The following is a 17,412-nucleotide window of genomic DNA, read 5'->3' as shown; positions in this document are numbered from 1 at the left end:
GGAAAGGAACTCAAAGGCCCGATCAGGCTGTGTCATCAGCATCCCTCTGGATTCTGCATGGAAGATGATGATGCAATGATGCAACTGCAAACAAACCTAATCCTCACAGCTGGTGACTTGGCTTCCAGTCCCTCTGAAGTTAAGGGGAATATTTCCCATAGCTTCAAACACTCTGGAACCAGGTCTGGAGTCCCTCCCTGCCTGTTTCTGTCCTCCATACAAACCATTTTCCTCCATAGGGATCTAAGGATTCATCCCTCCATTTGCTTAGCTGGAACATCCCTCCACGTCCCACTGCCCTTTCACAGATCAGGATACTGAAGCAAATGCTGGTGGAAGTGGCTCCTTCAAAAAGAAGGAGAAAAGCCCACTAGATTCACATCATGAGGTGCACCAAACAAATCTTCACAAAGATGAATACCTGCCCCAAAAATGGGTGCTGTCTCCAGTCTAACAGTCCAGAGAGAGCTGGCTAAGATGGGCTAAATAGCAGTTATTTGAAATAGAAGGGAAAGTTTTATGCCCTCTCACCTCCTCTCTTAAAACAGCCTTTGTGTTGTAAAAATGCATCGGATAATACACAAACATCACCTTTCAGAGGGACCTCCAAACACTCTCAGTCCCATTTTACAAAGAGAAAAAGCAAGGCACATATTACTTTAGTAATTGTGTCAAGGTCAAAAATTGAGGGCTTTCCAAAACTTGGGGTTTCCAGCTCTCAGTGCAGTCAGCCAAACCACCTCATACATGCGTAGAAAGGCAAAACAGCAATCACACAGTGGAGGAAAGGACTCTTGGATTTATTCCATGATAACAAGTTTAGGCCATGCATTTGTCCCTCAAAAAATGGATTAAAGCAGAAGGTGAAAATGGAGAACCTTCTATCCTGTGTGAGTGTGATCAGGCCTCCATGCCAACTTCTGCTGAAGGAAATTTGGGCAGGGCGTTAAAGCAAGGAACAATGAGACCACAACAGCTCCCTATGTACAACACACCCCTCTCCTCCCACCAAGGGAGGCAAAGGAGAGAAACAGAGGTGCTTGGAAGCAATGATTTAGAGGAAAACCCCCCAAATCTCATTATCTATATTACAGCTCTGATTCTAATTAACACTGCTTGACCTTTCCCATTACAAAAACCCTCTTTTCTGCTTTTTTTTTGCAATTCTGTCAAATTGCACTTTTCTCAAAGGGATTTATGGAGCCCAAAAAGCTCTGCTGTTTATGAGAACAAGGCAAGAAGAAAAATAATCTTGCTTTGGCCTACTTGCAGAGAGGCTGCATCTCACTTCCCTGGTACTCACAAATTCCTTTTGACATGCTTGCCTGTGTTCAGCCAAAAGAAAATGAAAAGAAATGGTGAAACAACACAGAGCAGCAGCGTAGTTTGATGTACACAGCATCCAAGCTAGAATTGCAAACAGGATCAGGAGGGAACTGTAGCAGACATTCCTAGAAACCCCAGCACTTCCACATACCCTCATACAGGGGCCAAATGTGGGGCTGGGACCACCTCTCTCTCCCCTTCTTTCATTCTCTCTTTCCTTTTTGTCTCATTTTTGTCACAGTTAAGTCATCTCCATAGAGTTTGTGTCAGTTTTTCCCTGGAAAAAACTTCTGTCATATTTCAATGGACATGCACTGACAGCCTGGATTCTGGCATCTCTATCCTCTGCTTGCCTCAGCAACTTCAATAAAAAAATCTTTAAATTTATGTAATATGCACACAAACATATGTACAAGTATGTGTGTGCACACATGGTTTTGCTCCAAAGCAAACAGAGTGAGGGAGGCCATATGGTTCATTCTTCTGTAGTTTTTACTTCATCCCCAGTAAAAATAAAGGGTGGGATTCAGCTTTCCCAACTCAGCCATCAGAAAGCTGGGCATCACATCTAATCCTGCTGTAGGCAGGGGAATTCACCTCCAGAGAATAATCCCTCCCATCTGTTTTGGACAGGTTTTAGGATGGGCTGAGTCACTGTCTGGAAGTGTCGGTCTCGCAGCATTGCCTCCAAGAGCCTGAGTGGCTCAACACAGAGAAGGTGGGACTTGCCTCAAGACCTAATCCTGCCCACTCCTGAGCTCACTGGACCCAAAAGAAGCTGAACTGGCTCTCCAGCTGTCTCAGAGTGCTTTGAATTCCCTGGCTCCTCCTGTTTCCATCTCTCCTCCCAGCCCATAAGGACTCCCAGGTATATCCTAAAGACTGCAGTCCTCACAGGGTGGTAACATCACACTTTGCTACCAATATTGCTCACCCACAGATGGTTTATGAGAGAGACGTGACTTCCCTCGGGAGTGCTGGATATGATTCAGGAGCTGGCAGGCAAAATTGACTTTTAATAAGGAGAATATCTTGGTAAAAGTGCACTGCTTGAAATCCTTAAGTTTGCAGCCATGACTGATTGCAGTGTCCAGCCCTCTCCTCCTGCCTCCACCAGACCCCAGACTAGGATTTGCAAAGCTCTTCGTGCAGAGTGTGCCTGGCAGCAGCTCCAGTCAGGACACGGCAGCAGGTTTCTCGTTCTGGCCTTGTAAGGCCACAGCTGGAATTTCTCCTGGCTCCGAGGAGACAAGGGCTGAGGCTGCCGTGGGATTCCCAAGCTGCTCGGCTGCCGATGGGGTCCTTGCACTTCCACTCCCCCCTGGCCCCAGTGAGTCATCCCACTGAAACTCCTGCCAAAGAGGCAGAAAATTAACCATTTCTTCCCTGCTGTGGGCCAGGTTGTTCCTCCACGGCTGTGCATATGACACTGGTTCATTTTGGAAATAAGCTGGGCACAGATCTAACCCAAGTACGCTGAGGAAAACAAGTTTAGGGGTCTAGTGCCCTTGTGCCAGGTGCTGCAAGGGGAAATACTTCTCCAAACGTGTTTGCCTGCAGGGTGGAGCAAGGATTAAAAAAGAAGATGGTAAGAAGTAACAATACAGAACTGCTGAATAAAAATCCATTTTTGCCAGTTGGGGATGGTTTGTAGCAGTCAGAGTCAAGTTTTAAATGAGGATTTAAAAGAGGATGACTTGATGGGGCAAGATTCCTGTGTTTCCCTCAAATTAGCACGGATGAAATTGAGTTAAGAGGTGGAGACTGAGTTGCCGCTGCATTTGAGCTGAGAAACCAGGCTGGTGAATGAGCTGTCAGCTCGGCTGGGATCTAGGGAGAGAAACAACCACCTCCAGGGCTACAAAATATCATCCCAAAACCTGGAGCAGAACAATCTGCCCCTGGGGACAGGTGATGATCACAGTTCATGTCTGTGCTTCATGGATGAAGAGAAGCTGAAGATGAGCTCACACTACCTAAACAACTGATGTGCAAACAGTGTTTACTCAAGCCTACAAGGTCAGAGACAAGCCAGCTCCCAGTCACCATGCTGGGCTTTGCTGTCACCTCCACACCAACACCTGGACATGGAACACAACTGCTGCTTTTCTGGTTCAGGCTTGCTAAGAGGCCTGCATCACAGCCAAGAAGATTTGGGATTGTACAACCCCCATCAAGAGCAGGAAGAGCAAAACTCCCTCAGCTACACTCTGGTTTGTCTGTGATTTGTCGCATTTGTACCTGGCCCTTGGAGTTAGCTCTGGCAGACCTCACTTTGCTTGAACAGAAAGCATGAGAAGTTACACACTACCATGGGAGAGCTGAGAGCCTTCAGCCCTTTTTTGAGTCAAAGATCTGCCTCAGAGACATCTGGGATGATGTCAGACCATCTGGGCACCTTTTAGGAGGAATCTGAGTCCTGGTGACATTTCTCTCACAGTCTCTTGTTTGTTTGGGGAGCAGGGTGAGGGTGAAGCCTGGATACCCTGAAAGCTGTGCAGCTCAAAGGGAGACAATACGTGGTTGTTAGAGGCTGTGGCACTGCCAGATATTGGCCCTGCTAAGAAGCAAGGGGAGGATTCAAACACCTCATTAAAATGCATATCCCAGGCCCACATATTCACACTTTCCATTGCCTGGGAGCACTTGTGAGTGCTTCATCCATCCGCCCTCGCAACAGCTGGGCAGCGAGACATCAGCACCAGTGGCACAGCCCTTTCCAGCTTCAGCCAGCACCAGGGAGCCACGAGGGCTTGAGATCAGCCAGCCTAAAGAGCATGGCCAGCAGAGAGGAAAGCATTCCCAGCCATAGCCTTTGGAAAACAGTACCCATCGACTCAAAGAGATGCTTGAGCACAGCCTGCAAGTAGCAGACCTGGGACCTCCTGCATCTGTATGCCAAATGATCCCACAACTAGAGGACAAATTTCAGCAGCCTTTTCTTTGTGCTTCCAGATCCCCTGTGGGAGACCATATTTGACAAGTAAGGAGCTAAGGCACAAGATGTAAGCTCAAAGGGAATTAGGAATTCGTGGATCTGACCAGTTACTTGTCTGAGAGTGCAACAGTGCAGGGAAGGGCTCAGAAACAGGATCTCCTACAGAAAGAAGGAGAAGAGTACAAGTGATTATATTGCTTGGCAAAACACTGCAAGGAAGCACAGGGAGAAAAAAAATAAAAGAGCTCCTTCCTCCCCTTCAAGATCATTTGTGTTTTGGTTCATATCTTTCCCTTTCCGAACATGCACAGGCATCTGATAGAGGTCCAGAGCTGTTTTTATCTAAGCTACAACAGTCATATTTCATCAAATCTTCCACTGGTATGTCAGAGGGAGTAGTATTGTGGCTTAAGGAAAGGCAGGCATCACAGTCACACCTGAAATGGTGCTGCCATGGTCAGACTAGGTACTGCTGTAGATTTGGTTTGGGTCCAGAGCCGAGGGGAAGGCAGTGGGAGCACCAGTGCCATGTTACAGGGAGCAGCCAAGGTACAGAGAGAGCAAAGGTTTGAGCAGTGTCATTCCTGCTGAGGTTTGAAGCCACATTGTGTGAGTTTTGCTTTCCTCTATGTCCCACTTTCCTCTCTGCCCACACGATGCAGGTCACATGTCAGTTGCCAGCAACAGGGACTTTTGTACCCAAAAGAGGGTGTAATGCAGAAGTGTGTCCTTGGATTGTTTTACCTTCCCTCATCCCCCTCTCAGAGAGGACAGTTTGCCCTTTCTTCCTCTACAGGGAAGGTTGAGCAGTTCAGGGAACTGCAACTACCCCTCTCCCTGTCAATGTATCTTTGTGCTTTCTCCCTGGAAGACACAAATAGCGTAACCAAGGAAAACTCCTTCGCAATTCTGGACAACAAGCATTTTGTTTTACACTGAAACTGGCCTGTGATGGGAGAGAGCTTGAATGTAGAGCTCTGGACAATAAAGATCTGTCTCCAGTCCATGGCCCAGTCTCTCATGCCTGAATATCACAGATCCCTTGCTAATAACCTGAACATTGCTGATTCCCTATATGACCTTAGGAAAAGTTGCTTTGTAGTTTCTCAGTCTGCAAAAGAAATACTCCATCACTTAGAAGAATGTTTCTATTGCCTTTTCTGAAAGAGATTTTCTACTTAACATTGAGTAAAACAGCTCCACATTTGTCCAGAACACTTAAGCACTGAATTTCTGCTCAGTGGAACATAGAAGTGTCTTTAAGGGTGTGATCAGCTGGGGTAACTCACTTCTCTAGCACCTAACAGCAGGGTGAGGATAATACATGAAAAACTGATCTGATGATCAAAAGTTGATCTGATTTCTCAGAAACTGGAGTTCCATGAGCCTGGAGGGCAGAGTAGATGCTCAGTCTTTGCAATCTCACTGCAGCACTGAGTGTTATATAAAATAAATGCCTACACAAAGATTTAATGAGCAAAAAACATCATTACTTCAAATCCCTATCAGCAGTGCAGTATGGATTACAGTTGGAGCAGTGAACATTGCTGTACACTAAATAAGTCAAAGGGAAAAGCCTAAGGGCTGTCCCAGAGTGCTATACTGAAATAACCCCACTGGAAACAATGGGGCTGCCCAGGCAGACAGCCAACCTGACACAGCAGTGTCTGAAGGCCACATTCTTGTCTTGTGCTGTGCTTTTAAGTGGAATCAGATCCCATATTATGCCAGTCGGACACTCAAACCCCCACCCCATCAGCATGACAAAAAATTTCCATGGAGCTGGCAGCAAGAAGGTCGGCACCAAGGGAAAAGTGCCCCATGCCCTCAATGCAGAGCTTGACATCTCTCCCTCTGCCCATCCTCAGAAGATGGAGTTAGTCCCAGGGCACAGAAACTGTTCCAGCAACTGGGCAGTTTCATTCTCTGTCACACAAATCAGCCCCAACACAGTACTGGGAAGAGCTGACATGCCCAAAAGCTGCCCACAGCACATCCCCTCAGTTTCAGCAATCACTGGCTGCTGTGTTACACAGCAGGAAATAAGCTGAGACACAGGTCACTGTGCCCTTTACATTGATTATCCTCCATTCCTCATCACATACCCACTCTCACAGAGTGGGTGTCTCAATAAGCCAAAAGCCTGCCAGGTTGGAAGCTTTCTAGCCCCTACTTTTACAAGAGCATCCTGGTAATGGGACAAAGGAGAATGACTTTAAACTGAAAGAGCGCAGGGTTAGATTGGACATAAGGAATAAATTCTTCCCTGTGAGGGTGGTGAGGTTGCCTAGAGAAGCTGTGGCTGCCCCATCCCTGGAAGTGTTCAAGACCAGGTGGATGGGGCTTGGAGCAACCTTGTCTAGTGGAAGGTGTCCCTGCCCATGGCAGGGGGTTCAGGGAGTTTGAAATTAAATGGTCTTTAAGGTCCCTTCCGATCAAACCATTCTAGGATTCTAAGACCTCTGGTGAATGGGGGATGGTGATGATGGTTTGTTGCTTGGAGCAAAGACCCAGCATTTTTGCTCAGGTTTAACATTAAGCAATGCAAGAGCACTAAGTTGTTCCTTTAAAAAACAAATTTACCAGTAGTCTGCAACAGGACTCTCACAGTCCTCCAACACCTGCTCCCCTTTGAATTTTCCCTATTTCCAACCCCCCTGAGCATCTCCACTCCCTTCTGCACATCTCTGCCTCCAACACTTCCCCTGCCCACTTCTGTCCTAAGCCACTGCCTCAGACATGAGAAGAATCCAATTCTTTGTCCAAAACCCTGCAGAGAAGAGAGCAGATGTTTTGGAGATGACGTCACTACATCAGGGGTAACTATCCAAGCAAAAGCTCTCTCCTCATGACACAATATCGTATCCCTCATTCCTAAGGGACCTCGAATTACATCATGTGGACCTCAGAGTCAGAAGTGCCTGTGAACACTGTTTGATGGCTTCATACAGCAATATATCATGGAAGACCTCACTCCAGCAGGCTTCTACGCAAGGTCCCACAAGCTCTTCTGAGCTTCAGCTGCTCTCCACAGTCAGAAACAGACTGTCCCAGTTGAGTAATGTGTAGGACACACCCTGCTTTGGGGTGAAGGGGTATTTGCTTGGAAATAGCAGTGTTGCTGCAAGCAGTGCTAATCTAATAGCTTAAGTCTTGGCAAAGATCTGCTGTCTTTTAGACTTGGGGGATCTTTGTACAGCTGTAAGTCCAGACATGAGCTTGCCAGCTAAGGAGACAAGACTCTGCAAAGAGACAAGCACAGGCAAAGAAAATAACCTACCTAAATTCAAATAAGAGATCCATGATGAAAACACAAATATCAGGCAGGTCTGGCTTCCAGGTGTTGCACCAGCAACTGGGAAAAAAAAACTAATTCCAGCTTGGAGAGGACTACTAAAGAAAGATCTTTCACTTCACAGACTTTTATGCATTTGCCAGAGCCTTGAGGATACCAACAGGCTTTAATGGCTCTGCCCAGCCCCACCTGAGGCCTCCACTCACACTCCTGCCCATTTAAGCTCCAGCCTGAGCCCTCAGTCTCTCTGAGTCTGAGACCAGGAGCTGTGCTGTAGCTGTCTCTAGCTGTTACAGCTCTACCTGTTACAGCTCTACCTGGCCATAGACCTCAATGATCCTGACCCATGGACTGACTTCCCAGCTTGATTTAGCCCCTTACCTGTCTGATTGTCACTTGGCTGTGTGTGACGCTTCTGTAGCATCTGTTTTCAGTTCACCCTTTGATGAACTCAGCAAAGGTCCAATTGAAATCTTTGGGAGAGCTCTCAGTGGCTTCATGGGTTTCCAGTTCAAGCCTCAGCAGAATTTTCACTCCAACTTCTTCACTTGCCTTTTGCAGCTTATTTACTCTGAACCCAATTAAAGGATTTGCTATTTATAGGTGGGCTGGGGTCTTTCTGGGAAATTCTGTCTCTGCTTTTACTGCCTCAGCCTGGAGCAGATCAGCTGGGGTGTGCTGGCTGTTAGTCCTGAGACCAGAACCAGGTGCTCCTTGTCCTGAATACCCAAGGGCATCTTGCTTTGAAGGTTACTGGTTTCTCTGTATGACTCTGTCATTATTTAATAGTTTTAGCATCAGACAGATTATTTTGCTGCATGACAAGTACTTACTCTTCTCTGGGATTTTGAGTAATTAAAGTCTATATGGATCTGACATCTTATTTACTGTAGTAGTTCTTATATTCCATATTCACATCTCCAGAGAGGACTGATATAATGCTGCTGTTGTGTGTTCCTAAGTAGGAAGCAGCTGCATGGAGTTGGTGCTGGAAACACTTTGCATTCTCTCAGGTTGTTGCTCTCCAACAGAAGTGGAAAAGCTGACAAAACTTTCCTCTTCACAGTAGCTTTAAACTCTCTAAAGGCTGTAATTAGAATTAGCATTTTTTCCGAAGGTCTCTGGTGATTTAAGGTAGTTCTCCTGGGCAGCAGTCATTATTTGGGCTAATAGTCAACAGCCAGCTTTGCAACAACCAGCACAAGTCAGTGGAGTGAGTTTGGAAGGAAAATATCGAGTGTTCATGTGCTTGTCTGCTCCCTCACCACCCTGAGAGTACTGGGGGGGGAGGTGTCAGTGTGCTGAGACACAGAGGTCTGGGGATATGTGTTTATAAGACACCTGGGCATTCAGAACAGCTCACTGTGGGTGATTCAAAGTACAGTGTCCCTTGGATGGACACAGGCGAATAAAGTGAAGCACTTGCAAATCCCCTGCAGGTCCCAGTTTCAGCTGAGTTCCTCCCCGAGCAATTAACCTCAGAGAAAATTACAGTCTGGCAAGGCACCATTGACAAGTTGCCAGGCTTGAGGTGTAGCCAACTGCTCAATTGAGTGTGTGGCATTTATTGCCTGTGGGAAAGGTGAAGTGAAATGAATCTGTGGTTGAAACCACTGTGTGTTACTATATGCCTGCAAAGTACCTGCAAATCCATCCTCTTGTGGACACATTCATAGCTTGGAACATGCTAGTTTTACAATACTGCATTGCAGGTGAAAAAGGTCCTTTTTCACCATGTTTAGTAAAGCTGGGTATAGTCATGGTAATCACAAGGTGGTGAACCTATAACTGGCCCCTCTTTCTCCTGGTTATACCAATGTAAAAATGCTATGTCCTCTTCTACCTGGCCAAATGTACCATAAAATCAGCAGGCAAATCATTTGTTCAAAGGGCAAATCATTTTGCTTCTCAGTAAACCCTGCAGATATAACCTGTTCCCCAGGCTCCCTTGGCTGTTGAAAGCAACTATTCCATACAGAGCTTGTTGTCTCCTTGCAAATGAAGGAACAAAGCTCACGGGGATAAAACCAGTATTTTCCTTGACAGTGGGACAGCTGTTATGATGTACAAAGCCTTGAACACGTGAAGAATGTTTTTATCATCCTGCTCGGGAGTTTTCTCTTCCTGAACTTTATTCCCTGCCAGTGCTAGAAGGTGACTGTCACAAGGGCCCAGATTCTCAGTGGGCTTTGACTGCTGCAACACCTCTGAGTCTGCTGGACATCACCAGAGTTCAGAGGCTGTGAAACTGAGGAGAAAAATCTTCCCTTAAAAGCTGATATATCAGGGATGTGAGTGGGATGCCTCAAGGGTCTTAATCATGGAAACCAATCTCACACTGGGTTGAGATGTGGGAGGGGGCTAGGACTAGGAAATTGGATTTTTGGGGCTCTCAAACCATGACATCCATAGAATCCTTAAAGTTAGAAACAACCTCTAAGATCATCAGGTACAAACATTAATCCACCACTGCCAAGTTCACCACTAAACCATGTCCCCAAGTGCCACATCCACGTGCTTTTTGAACACTTCCAATGATTTGATTCAAGTTGATCAACCAGTCTCACTGTATGTGTTTGCAGCTGGGTTTGGACATCTGATGCTTCAAACACTGAGATATCTTAGGGAGAAAGGGACGGCACAAACAGGCAAAAATTCATGTTGGAAAAGGAAAAATCTTGAGAGAGGAAATGAGAAATGACTCACAATTAGATTGTGGGAACTGCAGGATGCCTGAAATCCTGGCCACACTTGAGTCTCTTTGCCATTTATTTCATGAAGGCAGGTGACAGAGGAGTACAAAATCTCCTCAAGTTACTACAGAACAGGGTGCCAAGCAGAAGTTTCTTATCCTTGCTTATACAACCCTAAAAACTGTCCTTTGCCATAGTCACTGCAGCTGACCTGAAGGAGCAGTTGTTACAACTACTGACTGTATTTTTAGCTGATCTTGCATGTGACTCAGTGGAGAGAAATGAGGAAAGACAGTCCCATGGGAATTCCCAGCTCTCCACACACCACTATAGATCACCACAGCTGTGAGAGTCCAAGAGAAAAGACAAAAAGGAGGCATTTCCTCTGCTCAGATGTATCCTGCCACCAGGGGATGTTTCTGTAATTTAATAAACATCTTAATAACAACAAAAATAGGGTAAAAAGAACACTGAGCAGACACAGACCATGGCTGCAACTAATTGTGCTTTCCTAGAGTACCAAAAGAGCTTTATTTTTCAGCCAGTCCTCCATTTTGGTATTTTCTTGATTAATCTGTGAGGTTTTTATGATTTGGGTCATAACTCCATAGAGTTCTATTTTTTGGAGCAGTTGGAATCAGAGGAATGTAAGTGCTTCCTGCACCATAATGTACTACTGGTTCTCCATAGAAAGTGTATACTGAGATAACAGGCAAGATGTTGCATACATCCTCATCAAAGGTTCTGAATAGACACTTCTGGCTCAAGAGGAACCTCTTTGTAGCTAACCCACCTGAGATTCATGCAGGTTTAGCACTAGGAGCTGGCTAGGCTACCAAGTAGACCTTCAAGGGTTAATGGCCACGTTATTTCTAGTAGGTGTAATGAAAAGAAACACTAATATGCTCAGGAGAAGAATAAAAGCTTTCACAGTGTGAGGATAATCTGCTGACCCAAGGCACTACTTGTGTTGCTCACAAAAGCACCAAAGCCCTTCGGAGTCTTAATCTCCCTGGTTCAGCTCTGGATCACTGACTGCTTTCAGCATGAAGGACTGGGTACATTTGTGCAAGTGTCTGTCTATTCTGAGAGGCAAGGTGGACATTTTGCAGCAGAAGGATAACAAAAAGCCAAGAGGCAGGCTCTGTCCATGGGACTTTGTACAGATTCAGAGGCATCTTGATTCAAGATCTCACTCAGCAGAAGACTAGACATGTTTAACAACTCTCTGCTACTGCAGTCACTCCAGAAGATAATTAGGATCCACAGAATCCATATTCCATTTTATCTCACAGTGGAGATAATTTGATTTAATAGGGGACACATTTTATAAATTAAGATTTGTGATCACCAGTGAAAACAGATAGTAAAGTTTTTAGCAGAGACAGAAAGGCATATGTACCCCCCATGTCCTGTTCAAAGGCAGAGAAGTGTCAGAGATTGACCATGGTCTGTGTTTGTCAAAGACATTTGTGCTAGTGTTAGTGGCCAAAAAAACCCCAACAAACAAAGTTCACAAATAACCACACTTTCCAGAAATATCACCATGTTCCAGGGGGGCAACCAAGGAGGTGCTCAAGACAGTCTGGATGGGGCTCTGAGCAACCTGGTCTAGTGGAAGGTATCCCTGCCCCTGGCAGAGGGCTGGAACTGGATGATCTTTAAGGTCCCTTCCAACCCAAACCATTCTGTGATTCTGTGGTTCTATGAACCTTAATGAACAATTAAAGCTCCTTAACTGATCAAGATACAAGTACAAGCTCTTGATCTTCAGCTATTTGTACAGTTACAACATCATACTGTCCAAATAAGTGAAACTGCCCCATACTGGAGTCAGCCTGTGTGGAAAGTGTCACTTTCCACTGTCATCAATTAGGTGATACAAGAAAGAAGAAGATAAAAATGTGACCATCAACCAGAAAGAAGACCACTAACTTCTCCTTATCTCATGCCTGTGGGACAGGTCTTCAAATTGAAGGAAATAATACTAACCCAACCAGGACTCTTCTCCTTTTCTGCACAGATACTCAAGATGGAAACTGGAGTAACCTCTGAAGGTGAATGCAGCCCTGAGATACATCTGTCCATTCAGAATGGAATTGAAGAATTAATTCATCTCTGCTTCTGTTTTACACTGATAATACTGTGTTGAGAGACAGATAGTGTATTCCCCCAGGCATGGTGCCATTCCAAGCCAACTACCTGGCTCCTGAAACTGGAGATTCTTTTCATCTGTCCAACTCAAAGAACTGAAGAAACAAAAACATTGAGGCACCAGCCTGAACCCTCCACGTTAAAGGTCAGTTTTAAGCATTGGTGATGAGCCCTTCAGCTTGGTGTGTTGGCTCATGTTCAGATCTGTGCCCTGCAATAATATCTGAGATCTGTGCTGGAAGAGTCAAATTCTCAAAAAGGACAAATTCACTTTTCTTTCAGCAGAACCCATTGAGTTGTACACTGCTAAGGGTTTTGCCAAGCTGATTTGAAGACAGCAATGTCCACTCTCTGCTGTTAGATTGGATACTAAATAGTCTACTAAATGCACTTTGCTGGGAATTCTCACTAACCTGCATCTCCTCCATCTGCTCAGGACAGAAGGTTGCCCAGGACAAACTTATCTGTAGCATCCTAGCTCAGTTTTGTCAGCACTGACCTTTAAGAGTGATTAAATCTTCTGCACTTCTTGTTCCCATCCCATTCCCTCTACCATGATCATTTCCCATTGCAGGCAAATCATCTCACCTCGAGGTGTCCATTCAGAGCCACCTCTCACCTCAGACACAGCAAACATTTTGCAGAAGGAAAACAGTGAGACAAAGTCTGAACCAACCTTTGCAACCTCACAGCCAAACAGTCCATAACAAACACAAGGACCTCACCTGTTTCAGCTTTGTTCCCACCATGGAAGCACTGCTGTCGAGCACAAACACAACGTTCTTGGGCAGAGGAGGGAGATCTGTGGGGGCGAAGTAGTGCACGAAATACCCATTAAGAATCTGTGGAAGAGCAAGGAAGTCGAGAATCAAAGGCAGATCACGATGCAATGTTCCACACACATCATTATGGGATATTTGGCTGGGCACACCTGATCCTGCTTTGGAGGATCTGAGTGCTCCTTGGTATCCCTCTTAATTCTGGTCCCCTGATTATCCAGCCTACTGGAGCACTTCACTTTTCTTTCCATGGTGGATGTAGGGGTTTCCTTCCAAATGCAATAAGGATATAACATATGTAGGCAGAGATCAGAACCACAATATGCACTTGGGGAACTGGCCTTGTATCCAGATATGTACAGCCTATTTCTACTGAGAAACTGAGAAGCAGATACAAAAAAGACACTCAATTAAATAGATACCTGTGATTTTTTAAATCCATCTTGTAGCTGCCAATTGACTGGTTTTATTTTGAGTGGTTCTTACAAGATGGAGAAGTACCTTTCACTTAGAAAACATTTTCTAGGAATTTGGAGCATGCAAGACAATTGGACTATCTCAGGTATAGTTAATAAAACAGAAAAGATGAGTCCTGTATACAGTACCTGAACATCCCCGACACTCAGCTCCCTGTTGACATCATATCTAATTATGAAGTCTCCCAAAATTCCGTTTCGGGCTATCCTGGTTTGCTCGACAACACTGGGATTGAAAGTAACTTTAGCTAAAGTTTTGGTGTGTCCAACTACCGTAGAAGGAGGAGGAGACACATCACCTGTTGAGATAAAATTACAATATTAAAGGTTTTCCCATTGTCTCATAGATGCCAAAGCACAGCACACGTGGTATTGCCATGGAGTCAGGTCAACCAGGACAGTTACATGCTGAGATTAAAGATTCAGCTCACCAGTGCTAAAATAAGAATTTAATAATCTCTCTTCTCTAATTCTAAACTGAAAACAGCATTGTAGTGCCATCAGGGGTATAAATGTTTAGGCAAAATTCCTGTGCTCAGTTCTGTTTGTTGGTCACTGAACTCAAGGGCCAGACATTTTCTGTATGGCTGTTCATGGCTTTCTGTAAATAATGAACACACAGCTTCAGACACGTACATGCTGTTCATTCCAGCCAACTCCAGACATCCAGAATGCAGGTCCTACACCTGAGATCCTGCCAGTCAGCACAAGTATGATTCATCTGACCTGCTTAAACATTTCCCCCAGGATTAGATTAATCACGCTGCAGATTTCTCCCTATTGATTATAAAGAGTTCTTGAGGTGGCATGTTCAGATGTACTGTGGGCATGTGAGGTGGGATTGATCCGACTGATCCCTTATGTGTAATGTCTACATTTTAACAAGTCATCTTAGCGGCCTTTATGTTCAACAAAAGTTATCATTATGGTTGCTACAATTTCTCAGACTGAGATAAAATCCAGCACATGCCAGTGCAGTCACCCAAACTGCATCCCTGAGATGTAACTCTCCCTAATCTCCAAAAACCCTTCCTGAGCCAATGAAAAGGGATGTGCCTGGCAGAGGACATCTCAGACAAAGACAATAATTTAGGTCTGAGTCACCCTGCAGGAAACCTCTCCTTGTCTTGTTAGATGTGTTCATTTTCTAAAACTGAGGGGTGTGGAGATTCCTTGTTGTGTCTCTGTGCAGGCAAAATCTCACCTTACTCTCTTTTGGTGTTCATTCCCTCTGAACTCCATTGTGACCCTTATATGACACTGGCCAAAAGTCAGATTTGGCCCTGACCTTCCCCAGATTTTGAGTTCTTTCCCCCTTAACCCAACTAGGAATTGAAAGCACCAAAATAGATTCTCAGCTGATGTTGTTCTTGGGTGCTTCAGCTCTCACAGCGATTATTCCAACACTCCTCCGAGGCACAGAAATTCTATTATATCTGCTCATGTGCTGGTTAGAATTGGTGGGAATGAGCTGCTTAGTTGTGAGGGGAGGTCTCAAATCTTTGCCAAAGGGGGCCCAAAAAGTCTGTAGTAAGGCAGGGAAAATAGGGGATGGGTGAGATTCAGTTCCAGTTTAGGTGTTCACAATGCAAATACCTACATCTAAGCTTATTTTCTAGGCTCCCACTATGCAAGTAAAGATCAGGTCAAGAGTGTCAGAGATTAGGGTATGATACATCTGGCCAGACACGTACGTATGCTTTAGGATAATTTTAATTATGTGCTATAGCTCATTAACAATAGTGATCCCAATGACAAGGTACAGGCAGCTACTCTCCAGGGGTTTCTATAATTCTGTTTATGTAATGAGAAGTGCCCTTTGTAAAGGGCTTTGAGCAGCATTAGAGAAAGGCAATGTGACATCTGTATGCAACAGTGAACACAACCTCACATCCAGATCCCCACAGTGATTTACAAAATCAGAAATGTGTGATTATGACCATTTAACAAGCAGAAAAATGAGGCATGGAGTGGTTACCTAACTCACTAGACTTCCCACAGGTCAAAGGCCATGGAAATGCCAGGACTAGAATTCTTGAGGGTTTACAAAATGATTAGTCAAATCTGTGACTTTTACTCTAAAGTTCTATGTACAATCTAGGTTCCTCTGGGCAAAGGAATGAAAGCAAGATTCATAAATCAATAGCACTCTAGGATGTTACTTCAGTTATGACTTGGCTTTACTTTATGGCTGTCCTGTGGGTGCATTTGAATAGACAAGGCACAAGACTGTATCAGTGAGATAGGGAAGGGTTTTGTCATAGACCCAATTTTACACAAATAAATTGTAGTTGGAGCACCTGGAACACGAAATAAACTCCTCAACAAAAGAATTGACCAAGGAGACTGAATGACAGATATTACTTAATTTCAGTAAAGTTAAGAATTGACTCTGCACCATTTCTCTTTCTGTGCCAATTCCAATCCATCCATCCTGATGGAAACAGAGAGAGATACCCATCCAATACATTGAAATCATTTAAGGACACTAGTGTTGGATTTTAAAGGGGGCTTATAAAATGATTACGAAGAGCTTTGACATTTTTTCTAAAACCTGTGTCCAGTTCAGATTTCTCCTGACACAGAAAAGTCATAAATCAATATCTCTATAAGATTTTACCTCTGTCTTGATTTGATTTTACTTTTATAGCTGCCCTTTGATCTCATAAATCAAGAGATCCAATATGTTTCTAATACACAGTGCATCAGATTTGCTTGTATTGGCCTCCCTGGATTTTCCATCTGTCTCCTATCACTTCCAAAATCCCATTTAACTGCCAGTGTGTGAGAAATGCCCAGACTTCATATAAATGGCTTAACAGTTCATCTATATTTTCTGATCTGAGGGTTTCACGTTATTTCTCCTCAGCTGCTGAAAGGAAAACTTTGTTGTGGGTTAGGCTGCTTGGCTGTATCACGGCAGGGTCAGTGAGAGTCAGTCCCATGCTGGAAACAGAAGCTCCCTTCTTATTCCTACTGCAAATACACATCTGTGGCCTTTGGACAGCTCTTCTGTGTTTCTCTGCCACAAGTACAATGATGGGTGAGGACAATTTGCTGTGCCACAACAGCATGAGTTCCAGTCTTACCATTTCTATGGACCATCGGAAATTAGATGAGTTTGGTAGCAACTCCATGGCTCAGTTTCCCCTCTGTTAAATGGGCATAATCACATTTATCCAGTGATCACAATTATAATCACATGTATCCAGTTTTGTAAAGCAATGTGGAATCTGGATGGATCATGTGGATCACATTGCACCCTTCTATTACTCCTTGAAACACTCCTTGGAGGTGATAAATACCATCCCTTGTAATACAGGCAGTGCTTTAGGAATCTTTGGAGAGGAATTTTCCAAGGCTGCCTCATTTAGCCATTGTGAGTAACAAGACCTGCTGAGGAATCTCTCCCATCTTCTCTTCATATCCACTCATCTCCACCCCCAGGAGAGAGATCAAAAACCAAAAAATGGTATGATATAAAGAGTCCAAAATATATTTATACATAGATATATACATACATATGTATATGTATATGTACACACACACATATATATATAATTAATTTTTTTTTCCTGTGTAATAACAGAAATCATGTCTGGAAGGCAAGTTATCTCATTCATCCCATGTTCCCAGACTGAATCCCTTCCTACTTAGTTTTATGTCACAGTCAGGAAACACTCTAGACCTCCAGTAATGGAAACTCAGTGCCTGCCCTTGCCAGTCCATTCCAGAGCTTCACTTTGTTCAC

At 44.4% G+C, this 17,412-nt stretch overlaps 1 protein-coding gene across 1 annotated transcript in view; it reads right to left on the bottom strand.

The window, feature by feature from the left end:
* Nucleotides 1-17,412, bottom strand: part of ITIH5 (inter-alpha-trypsin inhibitor heavy chain 5) — a 45,685-nt gene that overhangs the window by 13,776 nt on the left and 14,497 nt on the right. The window contains exons 6-7 of the mRNA XM_064656548.1: nt 13,791-13,960; nt 13,132-13,248 (exon numbers count right to left, since the gene is read on the bottom strand). Coding sequence (XP_064512618.1) covers nt 13,132-13,248; nt 13,791-13,960 — 287 coding nt within the window. The remainder of the gene's footprint in view (nt 1-13,131; nt 13,249-13,790; nt 13,961-17,412) is intronic.

Source organism: Pseudopipra pipra, chromosome 5 (assembly GCF_036250125.1).
Source record: "Pseudopipra pipra isolate bDixPip1 chromosome 5, bDixPip1.hap1, whole genome shotgun sequence".
NCBI classification, from domain to species: Eukaryota; Metazoa; Chordata; class Aves; order Passeriformes; family Pipridae; genus Pseudopipra; species Pseudopipra pipra.
This window is presented reverse-complemented; position numbering and strand designations above follow the sequence as displayed.